The sequence below is a fragment of the Ursus americanus genome, chromosome 14, assembly GCF_024610735.1.
Source record: "Ursus americanus isolate L20-20 chromosome 14, mUrsAme1.1.p, whole genome shotgun sequence".
Taxonomy (NCBI): domain Eukaryota; kingdom Metazoa; phylum Chordata; class Mammalia; order Carnivora; family Ursidae; genus Ursus; species Ursus americanus.
This window is the reverse complement of record NC_142140.1, coordinates 42,893,475-42,915,868: the sequence shown is the minus strand read 5'-3', so window position 1 is coordinate 42,915,868 and position 22,394 is coordinate 42,893,475. Positions and strand designations below refer to the sequence as shown.

The window sequence follows — 22,394 nt, the reverse complement described above, 5'->3', positions numbered from 1 at the left end:
AAGAAAGGGGAAAAGGCACCTTCTCCCAGAGGCTGGCCCTGAGCCCACCCCCAGACTTCTGGTCATGTTTATCCTCTTTTTTCCTCTGGACTGTCATTCACTAGAGCAGAGCCCTCGTCTGTCAGGGAGCCAGGAGGCAGGCCAGCGGGACCCGAGGGCGGGCACCTCGGGCAGGGGAGGGAGTCAGCGGCCACCTTCCAGCCACAAACGATAGAAAACCCAAATCGAGCCTTGAGAGGAGGAATGCCCACAGCAGGCAGTGCAGGGGGCCCCAGCTGGCACCTGAGCAGACCCAGCCAGGGACAGAGACACCAAGCTGAGTGGCATCGTGGGCGCACAGCCGCAAAATGGGAACCAGCCAAATGTTCTGGGCCGAGGCCAAGGGGCTCCTGCCTTGGCGCTTCATTCACTGGAGGAAACTCCTGGCCAGGATGTTGATGGAGAATCATAGAACTCAGACTAACAGAAAAAAACACAAACCCAATCCCCAGGGAAGTTCAGAGCTCACAGCAGGTGGGAATCAAGAGCATATGGAACGAGCGAGAAGAGAGTGGGGAAGGCAGTGTCCGGTGAGCTGGTGCACGAAGGGACACAGCCGCCGACAGAACCACGACGCCAACACCTCCCCGCTCCGGCCCACGCCCGCACTGCCATTGCCGGGAACAAATCTGGTGCGAACCACATCGACGTGAAAATAAGTCCAAAATTTTAATGGGAGAATTTGTGACAAGTCCTAGAAGAAACAATTCACAGTCTTAGCATAAAATCACTATTAAAAAACCAAACTGAATTGAGAAAATGAGCAGCATCTCAGCCCATTTCAGATCCCAGCCAGCAAGCAAGGGATGGCGCCCGCGGCCTGCGGTGGTTCTGGGTGTTTGAGGTAATCAGCTGCACGGGCACTAGAGACTCGAGTGCCCACGAACCGCGGCAGGCCACCCAGTTGGCTTTTCTGCTCGTCCCCAAAACTTAATTAGATGCATCTGAGTTGATGCCGCCGGGGTCTCCAGCAGGCGAAGCGGTGGACACTGGGGGGGTGGCTCCCTGCCAGCTGCCCTGGGCCTGGAAAGACAGAGACTGAGCATCAGAAGGCCCCGGATGGCCCGTCCAGCCCCCACATCCCTCAAGAAGAACCCAGAAGAGGAGCCAGGAGCCAGCGGAGGGACTGAGGGGTGCCGCTGAGTCACAGCCGGCCTTGCCACCTGACCCCTGATGTGGACACGCTTCCCCGACAGGAAGGAGCCTCCGCTGGCCACCCGACAGGGCTCTGGTCGAGGACTGCCGTGGCCCTGCTGTGCAGCCAAGGCTTCTCCACATTCTGAGCGGGACGCAGACCCAGTTGGGCCTGGAGCTGATGACAGTCCCTGAATCACCACGGCCAGATGCAGTGAGCTGGAAGGGCTGAGAAACCCGGCTGGATGCTGGTCGGGCTGGGCAGCCAGCAGGGCACGGCTCCCCGGCGCGGGGGGCTCTATCTTCGGTGCAGGGACAGCAGCGGGTACACGGAGCCTTGGGATGTTTGTCCACAGGACCAGCCCCCCCCCCCCCCCCCCCGTAATGGAAAACACCACTGAAAATGGCTCCTCGAGGATGGTCTGCTCTGTGGTGAGGCCTGTCTGCAGCCCACGAGAGCAGGGCCCTTCCCCTCTCCAACACGCGCTCCGGGCGGTGGCTTCTGTCTGAGCCACCTGCTCCCATTGTGCAGATGTCACACCCTGCATGTGACCCTGAGGGCTCCCTCGGCCCCTCCTGAGTTGGCAGGCGACCACGCAAGTTCCTCCTCCCCTTCCTCTCTCTAGCATTTTCCCTTACAGGCTGAGCCCTCCTCCTGCGCCCCTCTACCTCCTCTGACCCCACCAGGCTGAACACCCTGCCCCTCGCCCCTCCCCGCCTCAGCTCTTTCCTGGCCACGTGTCCCCGGCGCTGCCATGGCCCCTGCGCTTTAGCGGCTCGTGTTGGGTGAATGGATGGACAGACTGTGGGCTTCCTGAGGGGGTCGCCTTATCCCGTGATGCAGGGGTGCCCGGCCCACCCGTCAGGGAGTGGCTGGGACGAGTACCAGCCTCAGGGGGACACCCTGCCCGCGATGGACTCCCACAGACCTGTGCTCTGGGAAGGAGGCCATGACTGTTGAGAGAAGGAGGCCATGACTGCTGAGGGAGGGGTCCATCCACAGCACTGAGGGGCGACAGGCTAGGGTCCAGGGGTGTGACTGGCAGCCACAGGGCAGCCCAGACATCCCTCGGGTCACAGGGTGGAGGCAATAGCTTCGGGTTGGGCGGCCTCAGCCCTTGGGGACAGCTCTCTTGAGAGCACCTGTGCGCCCCAGCACAGGCAGGGTGTCCACACCAGACCGGGGACATTCCCGCTTCCTCTGTGGGGTGCACAGGACCCTGCCTCATGGTCCAGGGAAGCCACCTCGGGATTTAGGCGGCACCACATCTCCTGGGGCTGGCTCTAGGGTAAGGATGGACCTGGTCTATCAGCTCCCCACGTGCATACTCACACCCGCCCTACCTGAGGCCCTGAGCCCCAGGAAAGCACAGAGCAAGATGAGGCCAGGCTGCCTGGCTCCGCCTGGGTGCTCATTCTGGGTTGTGGGGTTCCCGTGGCAACGGGACTCACATCACCTGCGCCAGGTCCCGCCAAATGGCACCAGGAGGCGTCCCTTTCCTGCACCAGCTGGGGGCTGCGGGTAAATTGGTGGGGATCAACTGGCCCTGTAGGGTACGCTTGTGTGAAGGAAAAGGTGGGCGAAGGCCTTGCTGGATGCCACACAGCCTTGCACCCGCACGGACACATCACAGCTGCGCCTGCACGGCCTCTTCAGGATGACCCTCGTGTGGGCCAGGCCCTCGTGACAGAGAGCGGGACGCTGGGGTGGCCCCAGGGGCAATGAGAGGGATGGCCCCCCCCCCCCAGTACTGGCTAGCCCAACACACTGCCAAACCCCCTGAGAAAGAAAGTTCCAGAGGGCATGTCTGAGATGCCCGTGATCCCTGGCTCGTTTTCTTCCCAGTCACCAAAATGCACCTTCACTCTGGTCCAGCTAGGCCCTGGGTAGGGGGACAGCAGGCTGGCAAGGCCAAGGCGCTGATGTGGTGGAGGGTCTGAGCCTAGTAGGGCTCCACGTTCCAATGGTCAGGGCCTTGTCTGCATGTCCCCTCCCACCCTCTCAGGTAGAGACGCCCGCTGGGAGGGAGGGCTCCTTCTCAAGAGCCACAGCCCTTGCCTTGGGACCACCACTCGGCAGCTACAGTGAGTCGTTGAGTCCTGGGACTGGGAGTGAGGGGCACAGGTCTTTGCAAGGTGGGCCTCACATAGCCGTGCCCCTGAGGCCGCTCGGCCAACCCGTCAGTCATCAAGACAACAGACCAAGTACCCAGTGGGCCCTTCCCCATTGCTGGGACCTCTGAGGGAGCCTTGTGGAAGCTGAGAGGTGGCCGGCAAGATGGCGCATTCCCAGGACCCACCACCCACCTGGGCTCTGTGTCTCTGCCCCAACACTGAGTCAGGGACCCCAAGGGCATCCTTGGATTGTGCCCTGAGACTCACTTGAGACCGCAAGCTGCCTCCCGCAGGGGCGGGGCGGAGAGAGGCCAGTGTCTGCAGGGTGATAAGCGCATCCCGGGCACTGGTCAGCGGGAAGGGACCAGAGGAACCTAGAAGGGGTGGAAGGTGTCAGGACAAGTGTTCCAGCTCCAAAAGTTAGAGAGGCTCCTCAGGTGGGATCTACCAGCCCCTCAGCCAGGAACGTGGCTCCCACTGGCCTCGGCTCCATAGAGAAGGTCTCCTGCAGCCCCTTCCAGGGCAGCTCAGCGGCCATGTGTGAAGGATGGTCCCTGGGCTGGGCAGCCTCACTCACCAGAGCTGGGTGTTGATGGGCAGCTAGCCTGGCTCCCCAGGCCCCCGATTTTGGTGGTGTCAACTGCCATTTTAGTTGTATAAATGGTAGCCTCTTCTTGAAACTTCCCCATGTTCTTTTTATATCTTATTCTTTTGTTGCCGAACCAGTTGGAGACCTGTGGACACACAGATAAAGAAGTCGCTGGAAAAGCTGACCCAGTAATGAGATAACGTGAACATATAGTGGGCTCTCTGAGGTGCCGGTGCTCCCACTGCCCAGGAGGAACATCTCTGAGTGGCAACATGCAGCCCTGCGGCCGGGCGAGAGGCCGGGACCGAGAAGCCGGCGCTGACTGAACCGTGGACCTAGGGAAATGGCCGCAGTGGGTGGAGGTCACCCCAAGCCGGCCTGTCCTAGCAGGTGCTGCTGGAAGGGGCCGGAAGGAGCTGGAAGGAAAGAGCATGTGTGACGCGTGGAGAGCTGAGCATTTGCTCCCTGCAGGGGCAGGACCAGTCTAAATGCTGGATTGTTCTTTAGGGAAAGTGAGAGCCAGGGAGCCACGCATCCCCGGAGGCCCTGTAACCCCACTCCTGGGAATTCAGTCTAAGGAAAGACCACATCGGATTCACAACTTCCCAAAGGATGACAAACTGACAGGGCAGTGGGGAGGAGCCGAGCGCTGAGCTAAGCGCCCGTCGCGTCCTCGGAGCAACTGGGGACAACCGCGGTCACAGCCAGCCTACAAGCCAGCAGGCTCGGCAGGTGCAGGAGCCCCAGGACTCCAAACCTGCACTGGGACCAGGCCAGGGCTTCTTGCCGGGTCGTTCTCTGCCGCGGGCTGTCCTGGGTGCTGTGGGGTGCTGAGCAGCACCCCTGGCCTCCACCCGCCAGATGCCAGCAGCGCCCCACCCAAGGGTTGTGCAATGAAAATTTCCCCTGGGGGCAGAATCAGTGAGCCCCTGGGCCAGCACCTTCCTACAGAGCGGGGCATGACTTCAATATCCCAAAGTAAGGCCTGGGGCCCTGCAGTGAAATATGTGTGGTTTAATGAACAGGATTAAGAAGTGCCAGGGTTTTGATGACCTTTTCTCTACCCAAGTGCTCCACATTATCCTCTCCATGTTAGCCATGAAAAGAAAAAGCCGTGTGTGCGCTCCCTGCCCCTCACGCAGTGTCTCCTCCCGCCTGCCCCTGGGTGTGAGGGCAGCCAAAGCAGCACTTGGTTCCCTCTACCTACAAGGAATGTGCTAGAACGTTTTTGTGGACGGAGTTTGCAGAGGAATGGCAGCAAGCAGTTTTCCATGTTAACTCAACTGGCCTTTTAGGGGGGCAGAGAGCAAGCCTCCCGTGTGGGCAAGGCGGGGAGCCTGGCCCTGTTCTGGGCAGATGGGGGACCCAGGGGCTGGGGGAGAGCTGGTCCTGGGCCTGTGTCCGCCCTCTCCATGGGGAGCACCCTAACACAGGCACCTCAAGCAGGTGTGGGCCTGGCCCAGGCTCTCAGATATCATCTCGGCTGGTGTGGCCTGGAGCCCCCAGCCGGCCCTGCCCAGTCCCCGCCTTTCTCCCGTCAGCACCCCTTCCCCTTTCTCCCTCGGACCTCCTCCGCCTACAGCTGCAGCTGATTCGATTCTATCTCCAAAACGTCTGTGGTCTCATTTGTGACACCCCTTGCCCTAAGGTGCCCCCATTGCCTTCTCCTTAGGTGAACCTCACAGCCTGCACATCTTCACCCCAAATTCAGAGTCCCCCCGCCACTGTCAGCCACCTGATGTTATCCTGAGGCCTAGTGGACCCGCCACAGTGGGGAGGGGCTCCCCGCACAGAATTCCACTGGTGGTCGGTGGGGGCGGGGGGGTCTTAGGGCCCGACCACAGAGGGGGAGTCACTGGAACGTGGCTAGTGCTTTTCAAACATTTGTTGGCAACTGACCCTCTCCTCAGATGAAGTCTAGACCCAACACCCATCTGCTTTCCAGAGGCGCCAGAGCCTGAAACGAATCGGGCTGTTCCTCAGACAGCTGCACGAGGTGGCAAACCAGCTGCTGAGCCTCACGCTTCTTGGGGGCCTTGGTGCTCCAGAGGTGCACCCCTTGCTTCAGCTCCGGCCTTGGTGCCGAGGACGCCAGAGCAGTTCCAGGGGAGGGACGTCAGATGTGACTGGGACACCTGCCAGGTTCTGCTGCCTGTGGACCCTGTCACGACATCGCAGCTGGACTTGGCCAGAGCCGGGGCAGAGAGTTCTGGCTGAGGGCACAGGCTCTGGAGGCAGCCAGACTGGGCTGGAAACTCAGCCCCTTCAAGTGCACGGCTGGCGGAGGGCGCTGCCCCCGAGCGGGTGGTGGTGATCCGCAGCGAGCACCAGCGCAGTCAGCCCTGCGGCCAGGCGCTCGGGGGCGCTGCCCCGGCGGTGCGGCCTGATCCTGCCTCGTGAGCCGCCCGTACTCACCGTTCGCACTTCAAAACCTTCCGAGATGTTTCTTGGGTTCTCCCCTCAGCTCCCCCTCCCTTGCCCCCAATCCCACTGAGGACACTAGAGGTCCAGATGACCAGGGCCTCTCAGGGCTGTCCAGGTCCCGTCTCCAACCTGTACTCCCACACCCCATGTGGAGCAGATGTTGCCCGACATTGTACCACCCTGGCATGCAAGCATCCGAACTTCTCCCAGTACAGCTGAACTGGTACCCTGGCATGAGGTCTGGGCTATCATTTTAAGTCCTACTCTTGCTCCAAGTTGTTTTTCTTCTCCTATGCTAACACATGCTCTCCTCTCTTATGCAGCACACAACCTCCCTGTGATGCAAGTGTGGTACTCGGTCCCGAGGGTGCCTCAGGGACCACACACTCCGCCCGTGTGCTCCACACAGTTAATGAACTTCCCTGCGGGTCCTCCTCCCTGGACAGGACCTGCTCCCCCTCCTACATGCAGGGAGGCCCATCACCTGGGAGACTGTGATGCCACCCCTCCTGGCCAGCTCTTCTTTGGCTTCTTCGCTGGGGTAAGGGTTGCTCAGATGGGAGTAAAAATACTCATTCAGCACTTCTGTGGCCTGCTTGCTGAAGTTGCGTCGCTTACGCCTGCAAAGACGGACAGCCTCAGCCAGTGCACGCCCCGGCCATTAGGGACGCTCGTGTCCCTGTCTGTGATTTCCTAGAGGTCAGCACTTTTTTTTTTAAGATTTTATTTATTTGAGAGAGAGAGAGAGAGAGAGAGAGAGAGCGCGCACGAGCATGAACAGGGGGAGGAGCAGAGGGAGAGGGAGAGAGAGAAGCAAGACTCCTCGCTGAGCAGAGAGCCCAACACGGGGCTCGGTCCCAGGACCCCGAGATCATGACCTGAGCCGAAAGCAGATGCTTAACCCACTGAGCCACCCAGGCGCCCCAAGGTCAGCACTTCTGATTGCCTCCCAAGAGGCTGTGTGAAGGCTGCACCCCCGGCCACAGCTGGAGCCCCGGGACAGGCTGGGAGGCCCCTAGAACTTAAACCCAAGCCAGCTGCAATTCGGTTCTTCTCCTTAAGAGCCAACCCTGGGGTCATGGGCAGTGCGTAGGGCCTGACCTGGCATCGAGGAACCGTGAACGCAGGGTCATCACAGCCTCGCAGGTGCTCTGCTTCAGCTGCATCTGGATGGCATTGAACTTGCCGTGGATGACACCCACCATGCGCTCGATCTCCTTGGGCGAGACGGGCCTCATCCTGCTCTGCTCCCGGAGAAGGTTGGTGACGTGCGTGGTGAACTCATGGCAGGCCTGGGGTGGGGACACACGTGCCAGCCTGTGACTACCCAGCAGGCTGGCTCGGGGCTCCATGCAGGACCAGCCACCTGCCACCCCTTGCAGCTCCCACACAGGCTGGCTACTGAGAAGTGAATGCAAAGGGTTTCCAGCAAAATCAGCCACCTCTGCCGTGAGACCAAGTGCATGTACTCCCTGGTCTGTGCCACAAAAGAAAGGTGGTTAGCGTTCCATGTTTTGCTTTGACAAATGCGCATTCACATGATAGAAACTCTTCCATGCAGAAAGATCACCTGTTCATATTTCTCTAGCTCAGAGTGGTAAATCTGTCGGATCTGGGACAGCTTGGCCCTGTAGTCAGAGTGCTCAAGGCTATTGTCATTTGGACAGCCACCTGGTGTTGCTGTGTTGGCCGCTGCCGCCGATCCTCCTCTTCCTCGCCTCTCCGGCCTGGATACACCCTCGGCCAGCAGCATGTTATCCAGCCTCATGAGCTGAGCATTGGGGGGACCTTCTTCTTGAATGCCATGGATGCTTAACACTAGACAGGAGAGATGGGACCGAATCAGTGTCCGCTGTCTGAGCGAAAACAACCACAACAGGTTATTAGCACTGGCATCCTATCTGAACCCCTGAAGGGAAAGGAAGGCTTCCTTTCAACCAGTAAGAGACGCCGAGTTACCCACTTTGACAGTGGCCCGGGTGCCACATAGGAGTGCAGTCCAGGGAGTGCACACAGGCCACGGTTCAGCGTAGCCATGCGGGCAGAACTTAGAGCCTACGGCTGGGCCCCCATGAGAGGCCTGGACGGGGCAGGTTTGGGGAGGCACCCGGCACTGGAGAAGCCCGAAGCCCTGAACCATGCGTCCAGAAGGGAGAGGAGGGCACATTTGCAGATGCTCACACCAGCACAGGCATGGACATGAACATGAACGGCAGCCTGGTGTCAGCGCAGGGCTATGTTGGTGTGCCTCTGTTATGAGATGTGTGTCGGGGAGGGGAACTGTTGCTATAAAGTCAGAGAGGAAAAGCCTGATGGAAAGTACCAGAAAATATGAACTAATCCACTTAAAGATTTTAAACAGAGAAACAAGACATTTGGCTCTAAAACTTGGAGGCTGGGCCTCAGCTGGGCTGAGAGGGGGGAACTTCTTGGGGCAGGGCTGGATGGGCAGGAGAGGCAGTGGGGAGAGCTGCCACTGTCCAGATGGACACAGGGCAACTGCAGGGCAGCCAGAGGGAGAGACCCCAGGATCCCTGGCCCCGGATATGGGTGTGAGAGAAAGAGGCCAGGGCAACACCCAAGTTCAAGTGGGCTGCGTAACGGATGGCACCACATTCTCCCAAGCCCAGTGTGCAGAGTGGCAGGTGAAAAGGCTGACCCGGCCAATCAGATGCGAGGTGGCTGCTTACTGGGATTTGGGGATGGACGGACCAGTTTGGATGGGAGACAGAAAGTCACGTGTCATCTGCATGTGGTGTGTTTGGGACATCTGTACGTATCCACCTGTGCCCACAGCTGTACTGAGGAGAAGGAGGCTGTGGCCCCTGAATGCTGGAAAACCAACATAAGGGACAGGCAAAGGAGGAGATGGAAAGAATGATCAGGTAGGTCAAGGAAAAACCATTAGTAATCACGGGGGTGAAGCGTGAGGGCTTAGTCATTAGGAGACCGCCGTTAACCTCCGCATAAGCAGCTGCAGGGTCTGGTGGGGCAGAAGCTGACTAGAAAGCTCCAGGGGACCGTGGGAGCCAGGTAGTGCAGGGAGGGAAAGGCTGCTGCAGGGGCTGCAGAGCAAGGTTTGGGGCCGAGGAGGGTGGTCTTGCAGGAGCTGAATTTTGTTTGCTTCTTCAGTGAAGAAGTGTCTGTGGCTACAGAGAAAGAAACAGGTGGACGATCATGGGGAGGGGTGTCCCTGCGGGGAGGGAGGCAGGGAATGGGGAAGGAGGTGATAATGTCCATCTAATTCTGACTTCCCAGAAAAACAAAGTTTTAAGTGTCTTCTTGGGAACAGGCTCCTTTAATACTATCACCTACTAACAGATTTAAATGCTCAAATAAAAAAAAAGAAGTGGAGCCCTATCAGAGATATTTACTATCACTTGTCCCTTTCCTGCTCCCTGCATAAAGGACTGACCTTTTCTGTCACAAATTTACCTGTGAAAACTGAAGGAGCTCAAAAGCTATCCTTGCAGGAATTTTCCTCACGGGTGGGGACTCAGTCCCGCTGGGTCGCAGGGACGCGCTTTTTGAAAGAGCTGAGGGAGGGGCGCCTGGGTGGCGCAGTCGTTAAGCGTCTGCCTTTGGCTCAGGGCGTTATCCTGGCGTTATGGGATCGAGCCCCACATCAGGCTCCTCCGCTGGGAGCCTGCTTCTTCCTCTCCCACTCCCCCTGCCTGTGTTCCCTCTCTCGCTGGCTGTCTCTATCTCTGTCAAATAAATAAATAAAATCTTAAAAAAAAAAAAAAATGAAAGAGCTGAGGGAGAGGGCCCCTCCACCAGCGCCCCACAGCCTTCCACTGTGGAGATCCAATCTCTCACAACCTTATGGGATCTTCAAGGGCACCAGAAGTGAATCTTAGTTCCCGTGCTCCACCAGGACGGGGCTCCTGGGGCTGCACATGCCCCCCATCTGGTCCTTGCAGAAACCCACTGCAGCTAAGCGGCTGGGGGCTCCTGGACGGGCCCTAAGTCTGCTCTAGAGTTTGGTCTTGGTACAGGCCCCGGCCCCCCTGATCTCTCTTCGCCCAGAGTAGATAATGGATGCCCTCCTGCTCAGGTCCCTCTGTGTTCAAATCCTATCGATCCTACCTCCTCAATCAACTCACCATCCGTCCTCTCCCTTGATGCCACTCCTGGATCCTGCTGCTCTCACCCCTCCTCTGTCCTCCATGACGTGCGGAGGAAATCCCTCTCTCCGTCCTATCCATCCTGCACACCTGCAAGCTGACTACCTTCCAACACTGTGTTCATCACTCCAGTCTTGTTCAAAGACTTCAACAATTCCCTGGCACCCTCCGATAAAACCTAGAACCTGACACCTGGCACTCAGGGACTTGCCTGACATCCTTCCAAACTCACCTTCGTGAACTTTCCCTCTGCTGGGCCATGCACACCGCCCTTTGACAGCACAGCAGACACTGCACGCCTGTATCATGTTTATTCCTCAGCTGTCCCCTGAGTGCCTATGGTCTAGGAGGGGGATCAGGAGCGGGCCAAGAGCGACGCACAGGACCCAGCTGCTCCCCAGAGGGCCCCCAGCAAGCTCTGACGCCCAGGGGCAGAGAGGCTCCCTCCTCACCTTCCATTATGGCTTCAGTTGAACTAGGGAAAGGAGCGGTCAGGGCTGGAACACGAGGCTTAGTGAAGGCATGCGTGTGCACGCAGAGGTGTGGGAGCACGTGAGGGTAAATGTGTCTGAGTGTGCCACGTGTGTGTGTGTAACTCTGGGCTGCTGTAGGCCGTGTGGCCGTCTTTCTCGTGTTCTTTATCTGACAGTGGGTACCTAGGAGCCCATAACAAGCTGAGTACCATACCGAGTGTTGAAGATTTTTAAAAATACATAAAAAAACACATGGAACTTGCCTTTCTCAAATGAAGATTCTCAAATCACAGAGTATACCCGAGCCTTTTCTCATATCTCTCTATTGGCATGTACGGGTGCAGCCCTTTTCGGAGGCGAGTTTTGAAATGCTGATTAACAATGAAAAAGTGCATATCCTTTGATCTTCAAATTATCGTTCCGAGAATTTGTCCTACAGGAACACTGACACCTATAGATGCCATATTTACAGGACACACACTACCTCCACTGTTCGTAATTTTGAAAAACTGAAACCATCCAGATGTCCATGAATGAGACAACATGCTTGTCATACCCCAGGCCCCGTGGTGTTAGCCATGCGGATGCCTTGAGGTGCTGTTATGGTAAACAATCACCCCCTACAAGCTTTATTCTTTACGACTGGACATTTTTGCAAATGTGTATATATGAGTAAAAGCAAAACTTAAAAAGAAAAGTGACCCCAAGCTTTGGTCACCACCAATTGTAGATGTGGACATGGCTGCGCGGAGCACACGTGTTTGGATGTCACTTCCCCTGCTTGCTAAGTGCGCTTTGCCCTACGCCAACGCCCTGCAGCACAGCTCTCTCTCTCCCTCAGCACCAAGCCCCTGTCCTCCCCGGCACCGTAACTGGCCTAATTATGGTCATTAGATACTCATTACCACCAATTACAACAAGCTCATTTCCGGTAGGCTGTTCCAGAGCATCTCAGACGAGCTCCTCGGCACCCTCAGGGGCCCTCAACTGGAGACTGGGAGGCCTCGGGGACCAGGAGCTCAGCTCAGGGACACTGTCTGCTCGAGGCACTTAGAGGAGGAGGTAGGATCTAAAATAAAGCCCCCCAAATCCCCACCCCGGGGCCAACAGCCAGAGTTCCTTCTGTTCCTAATTTACTGAAGGCGATGAAAACCGTGGTAAATCAAACAATGAAAGGAAATTGTGAATATCAACACATTGTGTTTGTTTTTTAAAGAAATAATACGGAACTGTTATAGACTGAACTGTGTCCCCCTGGTTCACCCACTGCAGCCCGAACTCCTGTGACTGTATCTGCAGACAAGTCTTGTGAGGAGGTGATTACGATGGAACGAGGTTGTAAGGGTGGGGCCTCATCCTAGGACTGCCGCCTTCCAAGAAGAAGAGAGCCCTCCCATTCCCCCAAGCTCGGTGTGAGGGCAAGGCAAGGAGGTGGCTGTCTGCAAGGCTGGAAATGGCCTTCACTAGGAACCGAATCAGCCGGCACCTTGATCTTGGACTTCTAGCCTCCAGAACTGTGAGAAAATAAATGTCTGTTGTTTAGGACCTCCCAAGCAGATTAAGGCAGGAACATGATCCCAAGTTGCTTTTATGTTTCTCTTCTTAATAGAACAAAGACATGGCCACTGGGGGAGACGGAAGGGTCAGAGGAGAAGCCTCCTTCACCCTGACTCTCCCCATTCTGCTTGCTTATTCCTTCGCCCACTCAGGAGTGCTCTTGCTTGGCAACAAGACCGTGTTCCAGCTTCCTCCCGTGCCAAGGTGGGAGGCTGGGCAGAGCCATCTCCAGGGCCCAGAGCCATCTCCAGAGCCCAGACCCCCAAGGGAGGAAGTCTAACCCATGAGTTGAGCCGCAGAGACTTCAGACACCCCTAACTGGGCTGACCACATGGCTGTGAATGTGTCACCCCTCTGGCTACAGCACCCAGCTGTGAATGGAGCCGCCCTGAGCACCTGTTGGGATGGGATGATATGGGACAGGCCTGACCTGGAGCCTGCCAGAGTGCAGGACTCAGCAAAACACTGACCTCTCTTCCTCTCTGCAGCCCTCAATGGGCAGGGCCCTAGGCCCTCCGAAGCCTGCCCCCCTCTCCTGCACAGAGGGGTCTCCACCACCCACTGTCTGGATGGATGAAGATGAGAGAACTCGGAATAGAACAATGCACTGAAGTCAAGGGACAGGTGGCAACCAAACTGCTTTCCTAGGAGCCTTTGGACAACAGAAAGGCCAAGCCTGCTGTTGGGACCTCAGGGTTAGGGTCTAGAGGCCTGGAGTCTTGAGAACATGCTGAGTGCCCACAGTCGCCCTCATCTGGTCACACCAGGCCCCACATCCATCTGCCTGCAGCACCAGTCTGGCAGTGACAGCACCAGTGTCTTTGCAGTCATGGGTGAGAATAATCATTAGGAAGAAAAGCTTGGGCACTTCCTGCTTCCAGAAACCTTGTGATGTGTTTTCTTCCCTTGCTGAGGGCTAAGTGCTGGGCATAAGCTGGGGCTTTGGGGTGACAAGTGGCGGCTGCCGACCCCAGGGAGCAGCGGAGACTGGGGTCTCCTGCCACTACATGTTGACAGGAACGGGGCCTCTGGGGAGGACCCAGCGTGGTCAGAGAGACCTGGCTGAGGTTAGTGCTCCTGTCCTCATTCTCGGGCTGGAGTTCAGCGCCACCGGCTCCAACTTCTCTTGCAGCAAAGGTAATAAGGGAATTCGACAAGGAATTCTGGCAAAGTGCTCATCCCAGCAACCGCTGTCATCTTTTGTGAGAGTGTTTCCTCCCTCACACAACGCCTCTGGTATTGGAGAACATGGAAAGGGGTGGCAGGTGGTAAATTATCTTCTTTTTTTTTTTAAAGATTTTATTTATTTATTTGACAGAGATAGAGACAGCCAGCGAGAGAGGGAACACAAGCAGGGGGAGTGGGAGAGGAAGAAGCAGGCTCATAGCGGAGGAGCCTGATGTGGGGCTCGATCCCATAACGCCGGGATCACGCCCTGAGCCGAAGGCAGACGCTTAACCGCTGTGCCACCCAGGCGCCCCTGGTAAATTATCTTCTGTACCTGGATCCAAGTGTTTAAGAAAAACAACAACAACAACTCCAGCAACAATGACAACAACAACAACAACTCCAGCTATAGGGAAGGTCTCAATGGCTTGTGGTTGCTCTTTCTGCTTCTGGAGCTCCTGCCTCTTGGGTCTCCCCCACATCCTTCCCTCAGGATGGACACCAATGGAGTGTGTACATGGGACCAGGAGTCTTTGCTCATCAGGGTAATTTCATCTGATAGGCCAGAGGTTTCCCAAACTAACTCTACACTCCCCTGGGGAGCCAGTAAACTCTGCACACCCCTCGGCTGGCCCTGGCTGCAGAGATTAGAGGGTCAGCACCTTCCCACCCTGTCACGGAAACTGGCTTGATCCAGACTTGGTCAGTGGCAGTTGTTGCTGATAATGGGCAGTTTCTGAGCCTTAATGCCTGGGTATAGGAGCTGCTGCTGCCCTGAAAATCCCATCAAGCCCCAGGCTGGGGGCCCCAGCAACACCTCCAGCAACTCCATTGCTCAGAAAACCTCTGCCAACCCTGACCTTCTGGAACTGCCCACCCTCACCCATTTTCCTGCTCCTGGCTCCAGAGGCAGGATCCCTCCTGCCAAGATCCATAAACTGGAAGGAGCCTGAGAGTAACTCTTTTGGGCTTTGGGGGCCATGGGGCCCCCATGTCTCTTGTCACTACTGCTCAGTCACCGATGTAACACCAAAGCAGCCCCAGACAAGAGTGAACAAATGAGCAGCTGTGTTCCAATAAAACTTTATTTCCCAACACTATGGTCTCACGACCCCTGCTCCAGAATAGGCATTTGTGGAGCCTAATATGTACCTGAGGAAGGACCTGAATGCGTGAGGGCAGGTAGGTCAACACCGTTGTACTACTGCCTTCAAATGCCCTTTCCTCGGGCCCCCCTCTTGATCCTTCTCCCTTCTTCTACGGGTGTAGTACGAAGGATTTTAGCTTGTTTAGTTCGGTTCCAGTCTAGACCAGGACTCCTGGAAAGGTGCCACCTGGTTTGTCCCGTCCACAGAGAAGCCAACACAGACATGAGAAGCTGCACGTAGAAACTTCTAGAGCAACGTGATGGAGTAACTTTGTCTGTTGAATCTAATGAGACTTTTGGGCTTATTATTTTGTGTATCTGCTTTATTTTCCCTTTCTTTTTCCCAGAACTGCATCTTGCTCGTCTTTTACACCGGTACTGGGTGGTGGTGAGCCAAATACTCCTCAAGGCCAGAGCGGACTGAACTTGGGTCACGGCCAGAAGCTCTCAGATCCAAGCTCCAGGGTTCCATGAGAACAGTCCAGAAGTGACCCTCTCGGGGAGTAAACCTATTTCCTCCCCCATGTTTGCAGGAGTCCTGCATCTCTGCATATCATTATTGTCTTCGCGGTCGGGGCAGAGATGCTGCTGTCACCTGGAAAGACCCTGTGGCAAGTTCCTGGGTCCTGGAGATAAGAAACCGAGGGAAAGTCCTGTGTGCAGTAGAGAGGCTCACTCCACGAGCTCCCATCAAGCGGATAGGGAGATGCTAAATGAAGAGCAGGACCACATTTTAGAGAAGACGGGTCCATTCCCACAGGAAGATCCATTTCCTGGGGAGGCAGACCCCTCTAACTCTGAGAACGCCAGCCCGGTGACACGGCGAATGTGGCAGGGACACAGGCTGTGGGCCCCGTGCTGGACTGGGGGAGCAAAGGAGTTCAGGCAAGCCTTCACAGAGGAGGAAGACCAGGTTCCCTGGCCCAGGAAAGAACACCTCAACCAAGGCAATAGTATGGGTACAGGAGCAGGGTTTCTGAGTGCCTGGGGGGCCCAGCGTGGCCATGGCGATGACAGGCTGGGAGCCAGGTTGGGAGAGGCGTGATGGAGGAAGGGGCACCTGTGCATGCAGGAGGGGGCTGGGTGGTGTGAGGTGGCAGCGTAGAGGTAAGGGAGACCAGGGCAGTGGGATGACCAGCAGAAGGCCCAGGGAGACACTGAACGAAGGGGAAGGGCAAGAGCAGGAGGTGGCCTGACTCTCCCAACAGACTGTGAGTCCCCCACGTCCTTCATCCCCGGCATTGTCCATTGCTGCTTGCTCCCCTCACCCACTCAGCTCCAATGTGGCTTCTCTCTGGCCTGGAGCACCAAGCCATTCCTGCCTCTGAGACTCTAGCCCAATAAGGAAGGGAAGATGTGCCATCAGGCAGGTAGAGGCCCCCTTCTACCCATGGCCCTGAAGCTGCAGGTCTGTCTCTGTTATCGTCGTGTGAAACCACCCTGCTCGCTAAAAACCATCACTCTGGTTTGCTGTCATCACTCCAGCTCCTTGGAACGTGCTTGGCCTCACAGAATCATGTTCCCGAAGTAGGAACTTCGGCTAAGAAACCTCTCCCCAAAGGCCACCAGGCCATTTTATGGCAACCAACCTCTCAAGGAAGACAGAGCCCCTTTCTTCAACAAACAGCTGCAGAGAAGAGACCCAGGAAAAGCCACACTCGCCATACAGGGACCTCAAGACAGGAGCTCATAAGGAAATCACGACCCAGCCTCATTCATGCAGAGATGCATGACTAACTAATTGTCTAACTAAATGACCAGCCGCCTGCAGCCAGCAGCACCCATGTACATGCGTGTGCGTAAATATATGAATCATAGTCCAAAGGGTTTCTTTCTTTCTTTTTTTTTTTAATGATTTTTTATTATATTATGTTAGTCACCATACAGTACATCCCTGGTTTCCGATGTAAGGCTCGATGATTCATTAGTTGCGTATAACACCCAGTGCACCATGCAATACGTGCCCTCCTTACTACCCATCACTGGTCTATCCCATTCCCCCACCCCTCTCCCCTCTGAGGTCCTCAGTTTGTTTCTCATAGTCCATAGTCTCTCATGTTTCATTCCCCCTTCTGATTACCCCCCCTTTCTTTATCCCTTTCTTCCCCTACTGATCATCCTAGTTCTTATGTTCCATAGATGAGAGAAATCATATGATAGTTGTCTTTCTCTGCTTGACTTATTTCACTTAGCATTATCTCCTCCAGTGCCGTCCATGTTGCAGCAAATGTTGAGAACTCGTTCTTTCTGATAGCTGAGTAATATTCCATTGTATATATGGACCACAACTTCTTAATCCAGTCATCTGTTGAAGGGCATCTCGGCTCCTTCCACGATTTAGCTACTGTGGACATTGCTGCTATGAACATTGGGGTGCATATGGCCCTTCTCTTCACTACGTCCATATCTTTGGGGTAAACACCCAGTAGTGCAATGGCTGGATCATAGGGTAGCTCAATTTTTAACTTTTTAAGGGACCTCCACACTGTTTTCCAGAGTGGCTGTACCAACTTGCATCCCCACCAACAATGTAGGAGGGATCCCCTTTCTCCACATCCTCTCCAACAATTGTTGTTTCTTGCAAAGGGTTTATTTCTGCATACAGGTGCTTTCAAACTGTGTCAGTGTAAATCACCAATGTCAATGAAAATCTATCAATGTAAATCATCACAGTAACCTAAAGGAGAAAAACTATAACTCGAAAGATACAAAAAGAAAAAAAATCAATTAAAACTATACACACTCATGATAAGAACCCTTAGCAAATTGGGGGCGCCTGGGTGGCGCAGTTGTTAAGCGTCTGCCTTCGGCTCAGGGCGTGATCCCGGCGTTGTGGGATCAAGCCCCACATCAGGCTCCTCTGCTGTGAGCCTGCTTCTTCCTCTCCCACTCCCCCTGCTTGTGTTCCCTCTCTCGCTGGCTGTCTCTCTCTGTTGAATAAATAAATAAAATCTTAAAAAAAAAAAAAAAAGAACCCTTAGCAAATTGGGGCGCCTGTCTGGCTCAGTCAGTGCAGCACACGACTCTTGATCTCAGGATTGTAAGTTCCAGCCCAATGTTGGAGAGAGATTACTTAAAGATAAAGCCTTAAAAAAACAAAATAAAACAACCCTTAGCAGACCATCAATAGAAAGACCCTCCTTAACCTGATAACGTCTCCCCAGAGTGCACCGCACACTCAGACGTACTGGGGACACTTCCGAAGTGCTCCTGCAAGTCAGGCACGGGCAGGGAGGCCTTTCCTTGGCTCTGTCCTCAAGGAGCCTGGGAGGGACAGACAGGCAAGGTAAGGATGGGAGATGTGACCAACTCAAAGGGTGTCCCTGTGTCTCTGGAGTGGCCCAGGGACTCACCAACAACACCCCCCTCACCCTCCTCCTGCCTGCCCCAAACTGGCCTCCAGGTTGGGTCTTTGCGGAACAATGGCCTTCTAACCCTCCTGCCAAAGCGGGCCCCTCACGTGACTCTATCAAGGGCCCTTTTATATTCTTGTTTCCCTGGGGAAAACGGTCCTGAGTTCTTACTCTAAGTGAGGACACTTTTGAATACAGCCTGTTGGTATTAAGAACTGCCTGCATTTACCTGTGAGGCAGTGTCCCCTAGGTTAGTCCAATTAAGCAGCACTCTAGATAACTAAAAGTCCCATCGGGCCTTACAGAGACTATTCCTTTAATAAACACTCATCTGAAATCATGGCAACTATGCACACTAGATATTCATCAAACTGAGGGAGTATAACATTATGCAAATTCCCATCATTTCTAATTAATCCTTAATTAAAATACATCACAACCTAAGTACTGAAACCTCAACCAAACATGCAAATTATTTTTCATGTCCATATACTTAGGCATTTATTAAAATTGTGCAGTTCTGTAACAAGTACGAAGTAAAAATGATATGCAGTTTGCTTAGGTTTGCATGTGGCAATGAGGCAAAAGGAAAAGATACCAAAATGCTATAATATAAAACACAGCCAGGTAAAAGGTCTGGAAAATTAGTCCATGCTCTCCTACAAGGCTTTGAGAATATTTAACAGCAATAGCTAAAAAAACACTTATGGATGATTTCTGTCTACATTAACAATTTCATTTCTCATCCAAAGAAATGCTCCTATTTTAACTGGGTAATACCTTATGCGAGCCACGGGGAAAGGCCTAGAAGCTTCCAAAGCTGGGCTGTTGTCACCCAAGGTGTGACTTTAATTTTGCCAAGTCCCACACAGGTGACCAGCCCGGCAATCTGCACGTCAACCTGTCCTACCCAATTTTCCAGGCTGGGAATCAGGTTTTTAGACCAGTCAATGCCCTAATTACCCTAAAAGGAATTATCCCAGGAACTGATGTTTTTTTGTTTTTTTTTTTAAATATTTTATTTATTTATTTGACAGAGATAGAGACAGCCAGTGAGAGAGGGAACACAAGCAGGGGGAGTGGGAGAGGAAGAAGCAGGCTCATAGCGGAGGAGCCTGATGTGGGGCTCGATCCCATAACGCCGGGATCACGCCCTGAGCTGAAGGCAGACGCTTAACCGCTGTGCCACCCAGGCGCCCCAGGAACTGATGTTTTAAGCAAGTTCTAAGTGACAAGACAAAGGAGTATGTCCTGTCAAAAAAAAGATTGGTCACTCTCATGCCATCACCAAGTTTACTGATAACTACTGTGAGCCAAGCCCCTGACAGGACTGGGCCATACTGTGGGCACACCTGTGTTTTGGGGGGGCTGGCGGTCCAGGCTGGGAATCAGAGAACAAACCAGAAACAAAAGCACAAAGTCATTTGAGTCAATGGCCAAACCCTAACAAAAAACCTGAACAGGGTAACAGACTCTGCAAGGAAGTCCTGCTTTACAGGAATCTTTGTCCACACCAAGCCCTTAAAACTCCTGGCTCACTCTTGATTGGAGGTGCACCTGCAACTAAAACCCTTCAGGTTTGTGAGCTTTTTAAAAGATTTGCATTATTTTTAAGCAATCTCCATACCCAGTGTGGGGCTCAAACCTACGACCCCGAGATCAAGATCATGCATTTGTAATTGTAACAGACCCGACTGGCTGATGAGGAAGGGAAACAAAGGTAAGGAGCCCGCTGGATTACTGAAGCCTGACAGCTCCTCGCCAGGCCAGCAAACAGTGGTCAGGAAGTAACAAGATGTTCCCTTATGTTATATCCGTTATTTACATTAACTCCTGAAAGGCAGCCATCTGTGCCCCTGACTATTCCTTTAACAGAGACGGTTCCCTGGCCCAGAAGCAAGCCTGGCCGAGACAGGTCTCTGGGACTTCTCATTTCTCAGGAACCAGTAAGCACAGAACCGACCACACCAAGGTATAGAAATGTGGGCTTAAGACCGGCACAGGGGACAGTGACGGCGCGGAGAAGACAAAGCAGGTCCCTGAGTCAACTGCCCAAGACACCGGGTGGCTTTTCAGGACACTTCCTCTGCATACTGACTCCAAGCTGCCTGCTCATCCACAACCCAAGATCCCACGTTTTTCTGGCAGCTGGCACTCAAGTTCATTTGGAAGCAAAGCTTGACCCAACCAGGGTGTAAGAATGTTCCTGCTCTGGTGCTAAATGTCACCTTCGGAATGCAGGCTCCGCCTCAGAAGTCACCAGCACATGTCTAAAATCCAAACAGTTCTGAATTCTGTAATGCATCTAGCCCCAAGGGTTTCAGGGAAGGAACTGGGCCAGTGTTTGGTCCTCCCAGCTAAATTCAAAACTCTCCAAACATGGTTTATTTTGTTCTCTTTAGGACAGCTCCTGTAGAGGCCAAGAAGAACGGCTGTCTCAAGGGAAGGACTCAGGAGGGAGGGTGCACTTCTGGGGGGGGGGGGTCCTTGGCCTTCAGAGAGCTCTGCAGGCAGGGACACCCAGACATCCCTGACCTGGAAGATACGCCAGCATCCCTCCCACAGACCAGAGGAGACAGTGGAAGGCAGTGAAAAAGTGAGACAGTGCTTCCAGATACATCTGCCAACACAGGGTTTACACACAGGGTGGCTTTCTTCTCGGGATGACGCGAACAATAGCCTTGTGTTCTAAGTTAGGCCCCAGACACAATCTTCCTGAACCTCATAAAATGAACAGGAGGAAAAGGATTTCAGTGAATAGGTATCAGTCACCAGGAACAGCTCTTCATTCAACAAAAACCTAAGGTACATGGCACTGTGTGCCAGATACCAGGATAGTCCTAGAACACAGCACGTCCTGGACCCTAAGGTCACCGGAGGAGATAGATGGCAAAGGCCCAGAGCCATCGGGGCTGTGGTGAGAGCAGTGGAGACACAGATGGCACTTGGGGCTGGTGGGTGCAGGCTGTGAGGCCCAGGGAGGGTTCCTTTTCTGGGCCAGGACAGGGTGTGGAAGGGCAGCACGCAGCCTGGCCGTGGGCTACTGGGGTGTGACCTGTTCTCTCCAGAAGTTCACTCTGCCTATCTATAAAACAAGAGGAAAGTAAGAGGCTGCCAGAAGGGTGGGGCGATAATGTCAGGAAGCTTGGAGCAGCCTGACAGCAACCTGTGCTCCAACAGTGCCCACTGGGCTTTAAATGCTCTGCACAGGTTTGGTCTTTACCCTAAAGGCCTGTTGCAGACGTTAGCCAGAGGGGAATGTGAAGAATGTGGGTCAAATCAAGAAGCAGACAGGCTCTGTCCCTGCATGAGGAGTCCCAGGAGGCCTGTCTCTCGGGATCACCAATAAGGTGGTGACCCACTGGTGCCCGTGTGCAGGATCGGGACCCTGAATAGTCTTCTTTGGGCTAATACTTTGGGCTAATAGTCTTCATTCCCGTCCCAAGACTGGGAGAAGCTGAAGCAGAACTGAGATCTTGTTTACTTTCCTGCCACTCACATGTTGGACACACAGCGCTCCCACAGCTGCACTTCCTACTGATGAGAAAAGATATTTGGCTACAGTGAACTTGACAACTCAGCCAGCCCACGTGGAGCCCAGCTCATGGCAACTGCAGATGGCCTGCAATTTTCAAGGCTGAGCAGTGCTGGCCCATTCTTGTGCTACCACGCCCCAAAACACATTATGCAGCCCAATGCTGGAGCCAGTTGGTAGAAAGGAAGCATGAGGGAGAGGAAGAGAGAGAGAATCTTAAACAGGCTCCACGCCCAGCGCAGAGCCCAACGCGGGGCTCCATCTCACAACAGGGAGATTGTGACCTGAGCCGAAATCAAGAGTAGGACGCTTAACCAACTGAGCTACCCAGGTGCCCCTTAAAAACTGTTTTTATTACTGCTAGATTCCATATTTACATAGCTAAGTTGTCGTCAATTAAAAACCTCAGGGTCCCGCACGTCCAAGGAGCAATGATGACAGAGCCAACTGCTGGGGGCAGGGGGGAGCCCCAGAAGGGCTGTTTTTACCCAGGCCAGGTGAGGGCTGGGCAGGGGCACAACACACCCTACCAAGAGGTACTAACCCTGGCCGATTTTTTATTAGGGTGACCAACATCACATAATTCAACAGTACTAAGGAGCATGTGATTATAGCCAACGTCTCCAGGGGATGGACATATGCTGGCAGGGGCAATTTTTTCAGCGCACGGGACTCCCGGGTTTGTTGATCACTCAGTTGTAGGAGTGCTGCTTATCCAGTTCATACAGAACACA

The 22,394-nt window shown here is 54.4% G+C and overlaps 1 protein-coding gene across 1 annotated transcript in view; it reads right to left on the bottom strand.

Annotated features, from left to right (window-relative positions):
* Positions 1-725: 725 nt before the first annotated feature.
* Positions 726-22,394, bottom strand: part of PBX4 (PBX homeobox 4) — a 35,626-nt gene continuing 13,957 nt past the window's right edge. The window contains exons 3-8 of the mRNA XM_045778603.2: positions 7,872-8,119; positions 7,403-7,593; positions 6,786-6,921; positions 3,866-4,022; positions 3,556-3,662; positions 726-1,062 (exon numbers count right to left, since the gene is read on the bottom strand). Of these exons, the coding sequence (XP_045634559.1) occupies positions 970-1,062; positions 3,556-3,662; positions 3,866-4,022; positions 6,786-6,921; positions 7,403-7,593; positions 7,872-8,119 (932 nt within the window). The 3' untranslated portion in view covers positions 726-969. The remainder of the gene's footprint in view (positions 1,063-3,555; positions 3,663-3,865; positions 4,023-6,785; positions 6,922-7,402; positions 7,594-7,871; positions 8,120-22,394) is intronic.